Raw genomic sequence first — 18,495 nt, forward strand, 5'->3', positions numbered from 1 at the left:
TGGAGATGGCGGCTATCACCTCCTCTACGTGAATACTACGTTCCAGGTGCTCCGCCTGCGCTGGGTCCAGGGCCGGGAGGGCCACCGACTCCAGGTAGTCCGCTGTATCTTGCGGCAAAGGGGGCTCCCCTGTGTAGAGGTCTGCATAGAACCTACGGAACACCTCCGCTACCGCTACGTCCTCAGAGACCGCCACCCCATCAGAATCCAACAGTTCTTTAACCAGGTTGCGCTGATGCGCCACACGAAGCCTATTTGCCAGGAGTTTGCCACACCTGTCCCCTCCCGTGTAAAACGCGTGTTTCAGGCGCAGCGCCGCGTATTCCGCCCTGTCCATATCTAACGCCGATAAGAGTTTCCTAGCAGCCTTCAGCTGTTTCCATATCCTAGGGGCCCCCGTACGGCGATGTACATGCTCCAGTTCTCTAACTTTGGAAGTCAACTCCTCCCTCTTGCGCTGTCTCTCCCTGTTCTCTGCCTAGGAGATAGAAATAAACTCCCCTCTCAGGACCGCCTTCAGCGCCGCCCACTGTGTCGCTAGCGAGGTGTCTGGGTTATTGTTATGTGTTTGGTACTCCCGGATCGACTCCTCAATGTGTTTCACAACAGTTTTTTTATGTAATAGAGTGTCCCTAAGACGCCAGACCCCGCGGGAGGGGGAGACCGGTGGCAGCACAAATGTACCCGCGACCGGCGCGTGATCTGATAATGAGAGGACCCCAATGTCCGCCGTCTTAGCAGAGGCACACATCGGTCCACTGACCAACAAGTGGTCCAACCTCGCATATGTCCGGTGTGCATGTGAATAATAAGAATAGTCTCTATCCGTGGGGTGCAGTGTGCGCCAAAGGTCGTGCAGGTCCAGATCAGCGAGCCAAGCCTTTCCTGCCTGTGACAGTTCCCCAGTTTGCGGGTGTCTCTGCGCGGATCTATCAAGTGCGGAATCAAAAACCATGTTCAGATCCCCCCCTAAAATGATATGTCTGTCCGGGGAGGCAGTCACGTCCACCAACGCTGAGTCTAGAAAGCGCTCCTGGTGGTCGTTCGGGCTATACAAAGAGCCAATAGTAAACGTCACATCCCCCAGCTTGAGGCGGTACGCCAACAGCCTCCCCTTCTGTTCTGCGAGTTTGTACAGCACCTCCCCCCTGAAGGAACTTGCTATCAATATGGCCACCCCCGCTTTCTTAGAGGTAGTGGAAGAGAAGAACTGTGTGGGAAACTTGCGAGAACGCAGCCTATGACAGTCTTGGGGTAACAAGTGGGTTTCCTGCAGGAGACAAATGTCCGCTTGTGTCCCCTTCAACAGAGACAAGATTGCCCTTCTTTTAACTGGATTGTTTAATCCCTTAACATTAAGGGTCACTACTTTAAGTGTCGCCATATTCGTGAGGGCCAGTGTGCGCTAAGCTGCGGGCACCCAATCGGGCAGGGTAGGGCACGGGGCGGCAGCGCAGGGGTGCTAAAGTGAAATAATGCAAAATTATGTAAGGCACTGGACGATTTCCCCCCTTCCCCCCAACTTCCCCCGAACCAACCCCATGGCAACTGGCCAACAATCCCACCTCCCCACCCAAACTCGAACAACCCAATGTCCCAGTCATGTCCCAGAACGGACAAGTCCGTGGAAAGTATTTAAAGTGGACGTCCATCCACTCGTTCTTCCCGCCTCCCCTCCAACCCCCCTCCAGCCCCAAACCTGCTGTCATCAGAAGCTATGTCCTTCTCCCCCCGCAGCGTTTCTACGCCGTCAAGTCTACACCGTTCGTGGCAGCAGAGTCCCTGGCCGCCTCTCTCAGCGCGTTGGCCATTTCCGCTCTGATGGTAGGTGAATCCGGCCTCCCGGCGCTAGCCACCGATCTCCTTCTCGCCGTTCTCCGTCGTCCTCCTTGTTCTGAGCGTCTCTGGCCCGGCGTCGCTTTGTCCTCCTCCGTGGCTGTGAGACCCAGGACCCCACAGACCTCCTGCAAGGAGCGCAATTGGTGCATCACGCTGTTCCAGCGAAAGATGAGACGGAAGGGATGCCCCCAAGAATACGGTGTGTCATGGTCCCTCAGAAAGTCCGTCACAATCCTGAAGGTCCTGGCGTCGCTGGGTCTCCACTAGTAGGCCAGATGCGGTCGAGGTGAGATTCCGATATAGCAGGGCCGTCGCTTGTTCTGTACCCTCGAGAACAAAATGGCGGCCGGGCGCCACTGTATAGACCCTCCTTCGTCTCTAACCAATGTCCAGACCGCCAGCCAGTTCCGGGGTTGTAGCCGTGAGCCCGCTCAGAGATCTCCCGGTCCGTGGCACCGCCAACCGAACCGCACCTTTGCTGAACTTCCGTCCGGGGCCGGGGGGGCGCGCAGTAGCCTAGGTCGCTACCTCAGGGGCTCGTCTCCGTCGCCTTCTCGGGGACAAAATGGCGGCTAGGCGTCTCCAAGAAGACCTTCCGACTCCAATGGCCACTGCCCGGGTTGCATACAGTCTCAGGGCTACAACAATGAGTCCCCTCCGGGGTCTCCCGATCCGTAGTAGGGCCAATTGTCTTGCCCCCCGTTCCGTACTTCTCCCTAAACTTCAGTCGGGACCGGGGAGCGCGTGGCGTTCAAGACCGCAGCCGCGGTCTCGAGTGTCGCTATTCCCAGTCAGCGACCGTTCTTCCCCACGGCGTCCCTCGCGGGCTGTTCATCCGGCTCACCAGCTTCAAAGGTACAGAACCACTGCAAGGTGGCAAACAGACGCCACGCTGTTCAGCCGAAGCCCCCGTGCCGGGGCTCGCTGTAGGACCCCGCTTCCGGCTCCTCGCGCCGCCTTGGCTCAGTGGCGCTCCGCAGTCAATTCACCATCGCTCAGGTAGTCTTTTACAACGGCACTCGGGACCCAATTTTAACACCCGTGCATGCACCAAGGTCTCCGCCACCCGTCCCACAGCCGCTGAGCTTCAGCGGGGGGAGAGAAGCTGCCGAAAAAGGGCTCGGGCCTAGTCGGGCCGGAGGAGCTGCGGGAAGAAGCGTCCGCTCACTCCGCCATCTTGGCCACGCCCCCATTACATCTTTTAAACCTAACTCACTCAGGGACAAAGTAGAAATTCGAGTTTAGTATGCCTGAACTCAGAATGATAAAACACATCTTTTAGTGAAGTTGATTTTAACTTTCTGTGTTTGAAAATACCACTTTTAGAAAGTAGGTATTTTCTTGTCTAACTATCCAAGCCTGCCTCTGCTAGGTTGTGTATTCCTTGTCTGGAGTTTGAGTGATAGGACTGGGGGATTCCAGGAGACAGGGTGAGTCAGCATCTAGAGGGGAGGGAGGAGTTTCACCTGGGACCTGAATAGGGCTGTGCATTCCCTCCACAATGCTGGCTCCACCTCCTGTGGTGCGTCTGATGTCTCTGCCCTGCACTGTGAAAGGAGAGAAGGAGTCATTTCAACAGAGTTCTCCAGGGCTGTGCCTTTGCTCCACAATGCTGGCTCCTCCTCCTGTTGTGCGTCTGATGTCTCTGCCCTGCACTGTGAAAGGAAAGAAGGAGTCATGTAAACAGAGTGCTCCAGAACTGGTTTGGACTAGGCAATGGCCCCTCTGCACTCAGAGGACAAAGGATTTGGGGGTATAAATATTGGGACCCTGATCCCAAGAAATTAGATCATTTTTGGACAACAAGAAGAAACCTTTGCTGAGGAGAGGAACCTGAATAAACAGAGGAGAGACTATCACTAAGCAGAAGTGCTGCTTGGGGGATTGGCCTGCAGTGGTTGCCTGACTGCCAAAGAAAGGAGAAAGGACTTTGTGTGCACTTTATTCAACTTGTGAAGGATCTCCAAGGGCTTGAGAAAAGAGCTTGCCTCCTGCTGAAGTCTCAGGGACAACAGACTTCAACCCCCAGCTCCCCAGAGTTCTTTGGAAGTGCCTGCTGCTGTTTTGAGTCTTCTGAGGGACTGCGTGTTGCAAGGAGCTGGAAGCGCGACTCAAAAGGGAGAAGCTTGTCGCAGCCGCTGCCGTCGCATCGTGTATGTCGCCGCTGTAGCTGACGCATTGCACTGCATCTCAAGAAACGTCCCACAACCCTGAAGAAGCGTCTCACTGCCGCTGCCATCGCATCGTGGATGTCGCCGCTGTAGCTGACGCATTGCACTGCATCAAGAGAAGCGTTTTGCAACGAGGAAGAAGTGTGTCGCCATCGCAGCCGCTGAATTACTGAGTAAGGATGTCGCCACTGTAGCTGTCGCATTGCACCGCATCACAAGAAGCGCCTCGCATCCACGGAGAAGCATGCCGCCGTCGGAGATGTTGTTATCTCATCACTGAACAAGGGTGTCGCCACTGCAGTTGTCGCATCGAGCGGAAGCGTCTCGCATCGTCGGAGAAGAGTGTCGCCGCCAAAGCTGCTGTCGACGCATCACTGAGCAAGGGTGTAGCCGCTGCAGCTGACGCATCGAGCCGAGACTTCTCGCAACATCGGAGAAGCATGCCGCATCAGGAAGAATTTGATGTCTTTATTTCTTTGCACTGGATCTTTGCTGCATTTTCATCGTTGCAACACTTTCGTTGCCCTGCGTGTCGCATCTTAAGGTACATTAACTCAAAGTGTTGCATTTTAAGAACTAAAGAGAACTAAGCCAAAACTATCATTTTAGTACAGTATTGTGGATTTTTGTCGTTTGTGGTCTTGTGATAATTCTATATTAAGTTTACTTATTTTTTATATAAAACCTGTGTGGTGTCCTTCTGTAGTGTTGTCATTTGATTACTGTATATGTTCACAAATGCTTTACACGCTGCGATAAGCCTGTCTGCTTGTGCCAAGCTACTAAGGGGGTGAGCTGGGGTTATTCTAGGAGTGTACCCCCTTACCCTGACAAAAGGCAAGGGTTCCTATTTGTCACAAGTACCTACCTGTGACAACTAGAGACCCCCAAATCTAACACTTCACTAATTTAAGCTTCAGTTCCACCCCGTTCTCGTCCAGTGTCTCAACACCCCCACACTATTCTTACACGTATTCAAACTTGTGGTCAGACCACACTCTTGCAAAGTTTTCAACATAAAATGTAAAACTCTATTGTGTTTCTCTTCACTTTCACCAAACACCAGAATGTCATCTTGGAAATATGTTACATTTTTCTCCTCACTGAAAAGCTGATGCAACTGTCAAGGCTGATGCCAATTCAAACAGCATGTGTTTGAACCGATAGGCCCCTTCTGGTGTAATAATGATATAATAGACCTAGAATGTGGGTGCAAAGAGATCTGATGGTATGCTGATGACAAGTTTAAAGCAGAGAAGAATGGTGAAAAAGACAAACAGTTGAACCATTATAACATTACAGTGTGATTATGATTATACTCCTATTTCCACCTACATTATTGAGAGCCTAGTGGAAGTACTGTCTGCCAGATCTCTTGGAACAACCCACCCCCCATACATGTTTGATGTATCAGGAAACCGGTCTGCTGTAGTGCAGGCTACCGTCTTCAGCGGGATGAAAACTAGTCAGCGATGCTCCATCTTGGGCACAACTTTCCAGGCTAATATTAAGCAAAGTGTTCCTCTGCCTAAATTAGCTCAGAAAGCAAAAGAAACACAATTGATGGACGGAATGCAGTGGCACAGTGAGCCCAGGACTCGCATCTGGCCATACGCAGCGCACTAAGCAAAAGACACACAATTGAGGGACAGAACACAGAACCAATTAAAACATTCTCCCCCAGTCAAGAGATCTGGGTTAAATCCATCATTCTTTTGCTCACCATACCACCCCAGTTTAGACCTGGCCATATGCAAATCAGTCTTGACCCTGTGGCACATGGGAATATTCCAGCCCGAATTGCCAAGCCAGGTCCTCCCTGGATCGGAAGCGAGCATCCTAGGACCGGTTTCGGGGTTTCACCCCTCTTCAGCCAGGATAGCTTGATTCCAGTGGCACAGTGAGCTCAAGACCCACGTCTGGGCATACCTGGTGCACTTAGGGCGAGAAAGCAAAGTACACACAATTGATGCATAGAATGCAGAACAAATCAAAACATTCATCCCCAGTCATGGTATGCTCAGACATGGGTCCCGTGCTCTCCATGCCACTGGAGTCCAGCTATCCTGGCTGATGAGGGCTGATAACCCGAAACCGGTCCTAGGATGCTTGTTTCCAGTCGAGGGAGGACCTGGCCTGGCAGTTCGGGCTAAACTATTCCCATTGGGCGCAGGGTCAAGACCGATTTGCATATGGCTGGGTCCAAACTGGAATGGCATGGTGAGCAAAAAAAACGATGGATTTAGGCCCAGATCTCTGTACTGGGGTGAATGTATGACATTGTTCTGCATTCTGTCAATCAATTGTTCTTTTTGCATAAGTAAGCTCAGAGGCGTTATATACAACCCATTCGCAATGTGTCAAAGGTGCAACTGCGATGTAATTGTTCGTCTTAGGACTCAGAGCTGTCTCCAACCAGACAACTAAAATGAAGGGCATCCTGTACAGTGTTCCTTAGCCTTGGACAGACAGACAACACAATAATATGCTACCTAAAAATATGCTGCCTGCAGAATACTTTTTAAGTAAGTAACCATGTAAGTGCAAGGCATGTGCAAAGCAGAATTTCACGGTTTAGAAAAAGATGTCAAATTTAAAGCGTGTAACGAAAATGGAGACTTGTGCATAGGTCATATTGTACCCCACAACACCAGTTTCATCAGTGTGTTATCATAGTCATCCCAGTCTTATTCTTCAACATCCTCCAAGGGTAAAGATGGAAGATGTTTTAATATGCGTTGCCCTTCAGCTCCTAAACAGTGCTCAAGCATAGCCAATTTGCAAGAAGCTGTAAAAATGTCTCCCCTACTGCATATGCCTGAAAACCGCCTTACCAAACCTACCAACCTGCTCTGGGCTCTCCTAGTGCGTTAAAAATGGTATTGGAGCAATCATCCCTTCCCTGTCTAGGGACACAAATTCTAGATAAACTGGCCGAATCACCGGTTTTACTCAGGTGTACAATTGTGAACACTAAAAGATTGAACCTCTGAATAAGTTTCTTATTTTTGTCTTTTTTTTCCAGCACAAGTGTAGCATAAAGCTCACTACCAGTAATGCCTCAATCGAAATACGCCTCATCAGTTGCTAGTAAACGGAAGACAATGTGTGTTGCATCGCATGACCCACCTGCACCGTTTCGGACGCGCATGGATACAATGTTTACAGTGTAACCATTGCTAAACAACGCATGACCGCTTCGGTGTGTCACTTGACGTGTCACACGGCTAACGTCTTAGCGTGTGCAAGGCCGTTGAGGGCTGCTGATAAATAAAATATGGCTGCCTCTTCAGACGCCCAAACGTGCCACAAAATTACTTGCCGTTCACAATCCTGGCCTCCTTCAAAAGGTTTTTCCTGTTTACTCAATCGCTGCTTAACTTCATCCAGAAATCCCGGCTTCAGCGAATCACCAATTCACCAACTCAGCACTTGCTTGCCCCAAGAATGGGCGCTCTCCTCCTTGTCCAGCAGCATTCCTGGTCCCATCCTTGTTTGCCAGTAAAAAGTACGATTAATCCGATGCAAGTGTAAGTAGTTATTCTGTTGAACACCAGTAAGAAGAGAGCTGCCAGCCAGCAAGCCACCAATGCTTATCTTCCATTACATTTTCTCCTGTAATCCTTTGCTCAACATTCTCTAAAGAATGTCACTGTCACTTCCCCTCACTCAAGATACCCACAGGATGTAACAAGCGCTGCTCTAAGATGGATAATAAGCAAACTATATTTGCTGACAAACATTATACACCTACCAGGTACGGAGACCCGCCTGTGTAGCATTTGGTTGTGAGACAAGGGCATGCTGCTGCCTCTGTTTCTCCTTCCGGGGAGGAGATCGATATCTCAGATATTTTCAACCCCGTTGGACTATATATTTGTTCCAGTGCAATTTGTAGCCCTATAATTTCAACAGGGACACTTTTTTTTACTTCACACGTTTTCATCACATGATCCATTTGAGTAAACAGGAATAGGAGTAGTAAAGCAATAAAACCAGCTTTAAACAATGTATGTGCTACTGGTAAATAGCTGAGTAGGTTAATGTGGCTGCTAATGAAGCTTGTGTTATCTGCCTGTCACAGGTTTTCCTATCAGTAAGAGAGTGATAAGGTTTTGCGTTCATATACAGATGTTTGTAACAAGCTGTGGATTGTTTCCTTTAAAGTTGTTTTTCCCTACCTCCTCCCTTCCTTTCGTCTTTTGTGCACACTCTACCGTAAGTAAATGGATTGTGTATAGTGTAAGAAAGTGGCTCTATATATACTGGACTAAAGTCTGGTACGGTGTGTATAAAGTCCCCAATCCCCAGAGATAAAACAGAGGTTAAAGTCAGATCTGACCTTACTCTCCAAAGTGGTAGCTTGGTCGAGCAGTAAGGCAGTACCAGAGGACAGTGTAAAGCATTTGTTGTACACACTCAGTCAGCAAAAGGTTTCACACACTCAACAACTGAACTCTAGGCCAATTGATTTTATAACAAAAGATAAAGTTGTTTTATTTTAGAACCAACAGGTTTCAAAATATACTTTTCTCAATGTGAGTGACTTTAGGTAATTACTTTGCAGAATGGCAATAGACTTGGTAAGTACAATAGTTACTGGGGTTGCAATAGGCAACACAATTCTAAACACAATTTAACATTGAGCTCAACGGGATTTTCTACATAAATGCAGTTGATTACTTTCAGGATTACTTTTCTAACCACAGGACTGGATCCTGGATTCATTCCCGGGACCTAAGCTGTAAACCGTTAAGTAAAATCGTTTTGGTTACAGTTGTAATTTGCAAAGGATATAAATGTATTTTCAAAGTTGACACAAAAACTTTTCAGAGAAAAACTAGCAATGTTATTCTATGGAAGGAAATTCAAGGCACAGGTAAAGTAGGTTCTCGTTACTTTTGTAATCCAGTACTGGACTCCTAGGTTCAGCACTGGGACCTCTACCTAAGACAGGTAAGTATTTGCGTTTCAGTATTTGGTACGATTTTTAAAGGCTATTTGTAATTTGCAAAAATCGACACTTAGAAGAAATTTCAGAGAAAAACAGTCAATGGTTTCCTATGGAAGAAAATGCAGGTAACTGGTAAGTACTGTTAAGATTACTTTTGCGGTTCAGTAGAAAGTACAGCACTGGCTTCTCTCCTGATCCCAGGTGAGTATTTCGGAAATCGTTATTCGGCTGATTTTAGAGGATATTTTAAAGTTTCAAAACTCCACACTTAGAAGAAATTTCAGGGAAAACCAGTCAATGTTAGCCCATGGAAAGAAAGTGAGTTATCAGCTTTCAGGTGAGTACTCGAATGGTGAGGTTAAGGCTTTGGGCATAGACTCAGGGGTCTCCCAGGGTCGGAAAGGTACAGTTGGTACACCCTCAGTGGTACGGAGGCAGCCAGGTGCAGATAGAGTAGGCCCAATGCAATCCAATGGAGGGTATGGGGCAAACAGGCAGGCCACGCGGATGTGGAAGCTGAGCTCCTACTTATTTACTCAGGGCAAGTGGGGAAGTAGAGTAGGGTAGTAGTTGCACTTCCAGCGGCACTCAGGCGGCTGGGTACAGGTTGCTTTTGAGCCGTCGGGCGCTCAATGTTATCCAATGGGAAAGTTACAAAGTGAACAAAGGCTGCAGGCTCGGGGACGGAGATTCTTCAGGTGCGATCACCACTTCGAGAGGTAAGTTGGGTTCTTGGAGAAGAGGTGAGTACCCCAAAAGAGGGCACAGTGGGGCGCCGGGTGCAGGGGTGCCTTTGGGTGTCGGGAAATCTTACCCTCGGCTGGTTGCCGTTGGGGGGTCACTGGTTTTGAGGCTGCAGGCGTCGTCTGGGTCGTCGAGAAGGGTCTTTGGGCACTGGACTTCGGGTCCCAGTCGCCGGAGGGACGTCGTCATGATCTTGGCTCACTCGGGCACAGGCCGGGCTCGGCGGGTGCAGAGTGGGCTGGATTTGCGGTTCCTGGCCGGCACCAGGGGTACGGTTGTTGGAGTAGAGCCTCTGCTCAGGGGAGTCCCAGTCTTTGAGAGGGTCAAGGCAGGAAGGTCCTCCGAGTTTTCCAAGGTGGCTGTCCGCAGGAGTTACCGGGATTTACAGGGGCAGGTTCCAGGGTCGACAGGCCGGTAGGGCTGGGGCCAAGTCAGTGCGGGTCGTCCTGTCGTTAGCAGCTGCATGGCGGGTCGTCTTCTTCTTGATCTTCTTTCTTGTTTTCTTAACGGGATCTCAGGAAGCAAGGTTCATGGTGCCCCTAAATATTGAATTTAGGGGCGTTACAGGTAGGGCAAGGGCAGGGACCAATAGTTCCCTGTCCTGGGGTGGGTACACCCCCTAGTCTGCTCCTCTCCTGTGGGAGGGGGGCAGCGGCCTAGCTGTGATTGGGCAGGGCTCCCCATCTGCAAGATGGCCGGAGCCCGGGGTCGTGCTTCACTGCGCCACTCTCACCTGAGGGGTGGGGTTGGCACAGGCTGGCAATCCCACCTTCCTGACGTAGGGTTTCCGGCCAGTCTTCCCCCCAGAGTGGGGGTCAGAACTGGCGGGAGCCAGTGGCTGGGTACAGCAAGTGGTCTGTAGAAGCTCACAAAGGCAGCAGGCCTTTGAAGCTTCCCCTTGCCCATCCTGGGGGAGGAGACCTAGCACTCGCCCAGGATGTGCATTGTTGCAGGCCCAGGAGAGAGGGGGGCTCTCCACCCAGGGTCCAGCAACATGTCTGCTGTGTGGCAGCCTAGGCAGACTCTCTGACCAGACGTGGATTGTAGGTTAGGTTTTCAGGGGGCATCTCTAAGATGCCCTCTGGTGCATTTTACATTAAATCCCACACTGTCATCAGTGTGGGTTTAATGTGCTGAGAAGACTGATATCAAACTTGTCAGTCTTCAGTGTAGCCATTATGGTGCTGTGGAGTTCGTAATGACAACCTCCTAGTACCATATACTCCTAATGGCATCACTGCACTTACAGTGCCCAGCAAATGGCCCTGGGTACTGTAGGGGCACAGGGCTCATGCACCTGTGCCCACACCACTGGCATAGGGCACCCAGCTAGAGGGGTGACTGAGGTATGCCAGGGCAGTGGGTCTTGTGGGCATGGCACACAGGGATGTGTGCCATGTCGACTCTTTGTTTAGTTCTGTTCTTAGACACTCAGCCTGCAAAGGCAGTGTGTGGGTGTCAGGGTACAGGGCCCCTGAGGGTGGCACAATAAGTGCTGCAGCCCTTAGGGGTCTTCTCTGGTCACAATGCCCTGGGTACCTAGGGTACCAGCTACTAGGGGCTGACAGGTGGCCAGAGATGCCAATTGGGTTTTAGTTTCAACACAGTTTTATGGAAGGAACACAAGACCTGGGAACCTGGTTGAAAGGAGCTCAAGGCACACTCAGTCAAAGCACATCAGCAGTTCAGCAAAAAGTGGGGGCATACCAATGCAAGAAAGATGGCACATGCTCACATGTAGTTTGAAGTGTTCTCTATCAAGTGTGACATTTTGCACCTGGCTGTCCTGCATCTCTCTAAAGAAGTAATCAATTTTCCTCGCCTCGCACAACAAAAACTGCAGTCCCACCCATTCTGCCCAGCTACATACCAAATGGCAGTGCTCAGAAGAACTGATAAGCAGCCCTGTGCAAACAAACTCTTTAAAAAAAAAAAATATATATATATACAAGAACAAAACCTGGTTAAATGTTAGATACTCGGGACTGGCAATGATACCAGACAGTGAGAGAGGAGGAAATCGCCTACAGAAACTCAGACGTTTGGAGTCAAAACTAATAATAAAATTCAAAACTAAGACCCCCCAAGGATTGAACGGGGACGAAGAACTTTATGTACACTTATGACGTATCCAAGAACTTAAAGCAATCACATGACATGGTGTATGGTAATCTCTGGATAAAATATGACATTCTCTTCAGACAAAAGACTTTTCTCAAAAAGTAGTGTTTGAATCTAAATTAACATTGAATTGAAATACAAGCTTGAAACCTAATCTATACGTTTTTGATGCCTTAGAGTACACAATGCTTAGAAGTAGAATTGATAGGGTATAACTGAATACATAAGTTAAACTTTTTTGTTTGTTATTACCAGCGTTTATTTTAAATAATGTCAGAGTCCCGGAGCAAGTTACAAGTCATTGACTTCTACGTGTAGCACTCAGCTATCACATAGTGTGTACATTAATTGTACACTCATACAGCGAGATAGATCATAACTTCATCTCGCCTGGTAAATGGTTTAAATTATTTAAACCACAGGCACTCAGCCATTACTAGTCATCTTAAGTCAATTAATTTGACCTTGATAACTTGCGAAAGTGACCTGACATGATTTGTTTTCACCAGAAACTACCCCTCCCATAATGCATCCTAATTGCCAAATGGGCAGGAGGGTATAAATAGTAAAAAGAAAAAATGGACTTGTAACTACCGTGAACAAGAACAGTAATCTGTTTGAAACGCGTAGGTGAGGAAGTTTTTCCTTGATGGATTAAAGAAGCTTAATCAAAACCTAGAAGAGTGCGGTGTATCATTTCATTTGCTTTGGAAAATATATATATGTATATATATATATATATTTTTTTTTTAAACTGCATATAACATAATTTTCAACGCTTTGTCGATACAGCGTAGCAGCCCAGACTGGCTATGTTACTGGTAGTACAGTTTCACAAAATATATGCTCTGCAGTCTCCCTATCCACTGTCCCAGTGAGAGGAAAAGGGGTGTGTGAATGGGGGAAAGAATAGGAAATTAAGATGGATAGAAAAGGAGATAGCATACCCGAAGATTACTATCTTGATTTCGTTTTGTTTGTACTATTCATGGCAAATGGAATTTCTAAAGATAGCCTGTCTCCATGTGCATCACTTCAGTGTATGGATCTTCACCCTTCAGCAACAAGAATGCAAGCAACACTGTCTGATGATTGTTTCACTCGGTATCTTGAGCCATGGTGCGCCAGGGTCATGCAAAATGGGTTCCATATGTGGTACATGAATCCTTCTCCTTTTCCCTCTGCCTCTCCCCCTTTTTCTCTCTCTCTCCCCCTTTTCCTCTCTCTCTCTCTCTCTCTCTCTCTCTCTCTCTCTCTCTCTCTCTCTCTCTCTCTCTCCCCCCCCTCTCCCTCTCCCTGTCCCTGTCCCTCTCCCTCTCCCTCTCCCTCTCCTCCAAGGTGCGGAGTTTCTACAGCCTTTGAGAGAAGCCAGTAGCCCAAACCCTCACTGACATAGATAAAAAAAATTGATGGCCCTATACTGTAGACTAGGAACAGTCGCAGGTTTTCACATAAATGCTAGATTAGTGAGATGCCAGGGGAAAATGAAAGCCAGTTTACCAGCTACACATGCAGTCAGATTCTCCAGGCAAGGGTAGACGCCGGCATTCCACAAACGGAAAATTCCATTTTACCACAAAAATCAATCATAGCAGCAGGAAAATTGTTGCAATTGATTCTAGTGCCATTCACAATATTTAATATAGAACGATCATACATACACATAATTTGTTTTCCTTTGTACAGTGCTACATTCTCAGAGTGCATGCTATGCCTCTACCACTATATTTTAAAACCCTGAATGTAAATCTGATTTTGTCTTAAAACTTTAAATTGTTCCCTCTTTGTTCTTTCTTCTGAATGACCCATTTTTTTATTGACCTCTTCTGCATCCCTCCTCTCTCGGGGTATAGTCCTCAAGTCCCCTGCCTGTCTCGCTTCTCTCTTAATGTAATTAATTGTAGTTTTAAAAATTGTCAACAACTCATTTCATTGCTCACAAACTCCCCTTGTTTGAAACATACCCATACAATTTAACGGAACATAGCATTTTCCCCCATGTATTCACTCCACCAACCATTATCAAGAACTCACATAGCCCCCACAAACTCCTATTAATCAAATTTGCAACAGAGAAACCAGAGCAAATGAATGGAATGTTTTCATTGTGAGCACAAGACTAATCCCAGTAATCAACAATAATCAATAACCACCTATATTGGGTTCCAGAGTAGATGCTACTTGCCTAAGGCACTTAAATGTCTCGTCGGGTACTAAGTGCTTTATAAACCCAATTGATACTGCTCTTTTACCCTGTTTCTGCAAATGTATCAACTGAGCAAGGTAAATATGTCAACGGGAAGGAATGCCGTCTCCTTGTGCACAGTTATTTACAACATGTTTATCAAGTGCTGTTGTTTGAGAAAGGGGTACATTCAAATGAAGTAGATCACAGCTGTATGATTTCTGCAATTTAGCAAATTATACTCCAAAAGTGATAGATATTTGTAAACAGATCGAATTAAAAAAATTCTTCGGCGACGATTGAAGCCAGATTAAATATTTTATTTGGTTAACATTTGGGAACACTATGGAAGCATATGTGTAGAAAGTACAGATATGAGCAGTAAATGAAGGGACATCTAGAATAAATGATCTGCCGCTTGTCTGTTTTTCTTTGGTACAGGATGTGATGAAGTGCACTGCTTTTGCTACAGCTGATGAGTATCATCTCGGTACACTATGTCATGACGTTGTATCCCATGGATATTTTGAAGTGGTAACCCTGCCTCGAGGTACATTTTGAATGTTGTAACTTTCAGTGCATTGTTTTTGGGAACTCTACCTTAATTTATATTTTGACTTTTTGTTTGAAACTTGTTTTATGGGTGAATCTTACATAAGTAATATTGAGGTTTATCCTATACTAAGCGGCTTGTATTTTTAATTTCTATTAAAAATGACGTGTGGATTGGCCGAGTTTAAAATGTAGCCTGTTAATAGTAGAAGCCTCATCAGGAAACAATTAGAAAAAAAAGCAGACGCGACGAGTCCTTGGGGCAACAGAACCTGTCTTCCTCCGAGAGTCCCAACTGTTTTGGAGTTTTTGAACGGCAATCGCGATCAGCGGAAGTGACCAGTGGAAGAAGCACACCCAGTGAGGAACATGTTAGCAACTCAAGCTGGGCCTTCTTTCCGGCTGCTCCATAAAAGCCTCTGTTTTACAGTGCAGGACTCTTTTGAGGTAGCGTTAAGAATATTTCAAAATTAAAGATTTCATTAATTAATGCTGATAAATAAATTAAAAGATGCTCTGCTTATGATTTGACAGTTTGCAACGAGTAGTTAGGATTCTATACTCCATAATTAAATTTTAGGGCTAGTTATGTAGTTCAGTGATGCAAACACTGCTCAATAAGATTTGTGTGTAAACCTTAAGGTCTTCAGTTTGAATTGGGACAAGGCCACACCGGCCTTTCTTTCTTCACATTTATGATATGCATGTAATAACTAATAATATTCAGTTGCATAGTAGTAATGTGTAGCTTGCAGTGCCACCAAGCAGCGATAATGTATTGTTCAGGAATACATATATCTGAAGCACAAAATCTCAAATATAGACTTCCAAACAAATTCTGCAGTTACTGTATTACCTCACAACAACAGTTGCAATCGGATATAAACATGCAATGTAAAGTTTAAGATTTACCACCCAACCTTTGCTAAAACAAAAATCTAGTTATCAGTTGGGGAAGATTTGTGATTTATGATACTTCATTGGAGGTAGAACACGTTTTTCATGTGTTTTTTCTTTATAACATTTCTTTATTGTCTTCTTGTTTTTGAATATCACATGAACCAGGATAAATGACAACTGTCGTGCAACCACATGCATCAATACCACATGTTTTCTACATTTTAAACACTCTCTGCAGTGTTTATCTGAAGTGACATCTCGGGAAAACCTTTAGACCCTCCTGTTACATCTGAAATAGTGTTCAGCATCAGTTGTTGAAAAACCCAACGCTGATAATATATTTGTGTTTACCAATGACATCCATATATTAATGGCACTAAAGGGTTACTGCCTCTTTTTGGGTGATGGAATTTAAATGAATTATTTGTGGCTGTTTTTTGTCCTTTAGAAAACTGACATGTGAGATGTCGCCTATATTTAATATGTGAATGTGGTTATTTCAATTCTGCATATTTCATGACTCAACACCATACTTTAAAAGAGTGTATCTTGTAATAAGTGAGAGAGGGAGCATTGACTGTGGTGATGGATCCAATGACTTCAGTATCCTTAATGAGCTTAGAGAATACGTTTTAGATTTGATGTATGTATATATATTTTTTTGTATATGTATGTATATTATATTTTGAATTAAGCCGCAATATAATTTCCCTTTATTTAAATTTGTAGATGCATCAAATGTTTTGGTGATTGGTACTGAAAATCACGCAAAGGAGACAGATCCTGGACTCATTTTCTTTTTCAGGTGTAGTTTAGACCCTTTATTATTGGCCCATTTGTGAACTTTTATAAAAGAATGTTAAAGGTTAACTGCATAACTTGAAGGAACAGCAAATTGATGTCACTAGGGCCTAAAATGTGCACCTCTACTTTAACTGAATTCATAAAACCTTTTTATTGATCTGATGAAAAGAAGACGCAGATCAGTACGAATTGTTACCTGTCAGATTTGAGAAACTAACAACAACATGAAGATGAAATTCTACATCTATAGAGACTGGATGTCTACCATTAGGAGTTGGTAGAAAGAACAAGCATTGGCATAACCAATAGGTCTTGCCTTTTGGACCTTATAAGTGTTTAGCCATGCAGCACATTATCATACTACCTAATGTGTCACTAAACTGTCTGAAAATCATCAACTACCTTCTGGAGAAAGCCTGGAGTACCTGAAAAGTGGACCTAAAAAGTGTGCAGTACTAGTTTGTGAACTCCATTTCCCATAAGCCTCCGGGGTGTGCTATTTTACTTATATTTACTTATATACTTTTACTTATATTTATTGCCAAGCACAATCTTGATTCCATTGTCACTCGCAGGATAGTGGAATAGATGCGAGTGACTACACTGCTCATCAATCCTCGTGTAAACAATTCTGTTCCGCAAAAGGGCCACTACAACTACCCATTCTGGCAGTGAGTTGGCAATTAGCACAAAGGAACCACTGAGCATGCCCCTTTCACTCTCCCCACTGGTGTGCAAAGGGCACTGTTGTCTGCATCAAAACGCATACAAAAGGTAAAAAGAGTATGCCCGAAATGCACAGATGCAAGTGATATGACTGAGCAGCAGCCCAATTTGGTAAAAAAAAATATGTAAAATAAAATAAAGAACTATAAAACCAAAAACAAATGTGGTAAAACAGCATCGGAAACGGTTAAAAAAATCCGTAATTCTAGCTTGCTACTTTCTCTTGTACAATCGTGAAAACGTTTCACCTACAGTTAGTCAGAATGCATAGAAAGAATACAGAAAAGCCATTAAGACTGGCTCCCACTGGCAGAACAGCGCTTGGAAGCATGCATGCTACAGCGTTTGGATCTGGGCAGCCAGAGCCATAACGAAGCCTTCTAATGCAATCCTATGTGTAACGTTAGCAGCAGAGTATCTGCATAGGCCAAAAGTGATCATCAATTCGGCCGACTGTAAAAACAAAAATACACAGCCCTACTGTAGCCCTCCCACCACGCTCATTCCATCTAAAGCATTTTCACGTATGATCAATATTTCGAAGTCTGTAGACCCTCCTTGCGAGTTTGAAGCGTTTGCATTCACTGCTCTCCGTCTCTCATTGCTTCCTCCCTTGCACCACCGAAGCAAAAGTGCCCAGAGTAACGCCGAATCCTGCTTCCTGGCTCACCTCTGATGCCCACTTACCCAGCTGTGGAATTTAAAGAAGCGCTGACACCGGATCCCTTCATAGATTTGGGGGCGGGAGTAGTGGGGGGGGTAAACGTTTGAACTCCGTGGGATGGCATGGCACACAGCTTCCAGGAGGCATGGAGTGAAGTCCATAGGTGGAGAATGGAGTAATGTGGACAATGCGCACGCAGCAGAAGGGGAGGCTGAGATATGTGAAAGAAGGTCCAGCAATAATGGTGAATGAAAGAGAATGAAACAGAACAAAGGGCCAACAGAAATGGAACAGAGGCAGAGGGGAGGCAGTGGCGAGATGGAAGAAATTAAAGTTAGCCTTAACCTAAAACTGTTTCCTGGGATCGAAGGAAAACAAGGAATGCGCGTGAGAGAGAGGGGGAGCAGGAGGTGAGCCCGGGAGTGCTGCGTGTGCAGTGTGCTCATTTTCAAGCACTGCACTCATGCTTGTGGGGCGCCCCCGCTCGCTCCTGCAAGGTGGAGGCCGCCACAAGCACGAGCGTGCTTGAAAATGAGCAGAGTGACGGCTAAAGGCCCTCCTACGAAGTGCATGCGCGCTGCATAGGCGAGACCTAAAAAGCATTCACTAAACCAATAGGTCTCTCCATTGATAATATAAGTGCCGATATCTTGACCTTGCCAATATCAGTAGAGTATACTTTATAAAAGTCATTTCAAAATACTGAATGAAATGAAAACTCGTATCTTATTTCAGAACACTAAATTGAATTCAATGTGTTCAGTTTTTATAAATGGCTTGGTTCAATTTTCATATACTTTTCTCTCAAACACGGAACAGAATTTAAAAATAAAGA

At 46.1% G+C, this 18,495-nt stretch overlaps 1 protein-coding gene across 1 annotated transcript in view; it reads left to right on the top strand.

The window, feature by feature from the left end:
* The window catches only part of RMND1 (required for meiotic nuclear division 1 homolog), a 372,302-nt gene that overhangs the window by 136,830 nt on the left and 216,977 nt on the right, over positions 1-18,495 (top strand). Inside the window, exons 3-4 of the mRNA XM_086921342.1 lie at positions 14,456-14,564; positions 16,196-16,271. Coding sequence (XP_086777468.1) covers positions 14,456-14,564; positions 16,196-16,271 — 185 coding nt within the window. The remainder of the gene's footprint in view (positions 1-14,455; positions 14,565-16,195; positions 16,272-18,495) is intronic.

Source organism: Lissotriton vulgaris, chromosome 1_1 (assembly GCF_964263255.1).
Source record: "Lissotriton vulgaris chromosome 1_1, aLisVul1.2, whole genome shotgun sequence".
Lineage (NCBI taxonomy): Eukaryota > Metazoa > Chordata > Amphibia > Caudata > Salamandridae > Lissotriton > Lissotriton vulgaris.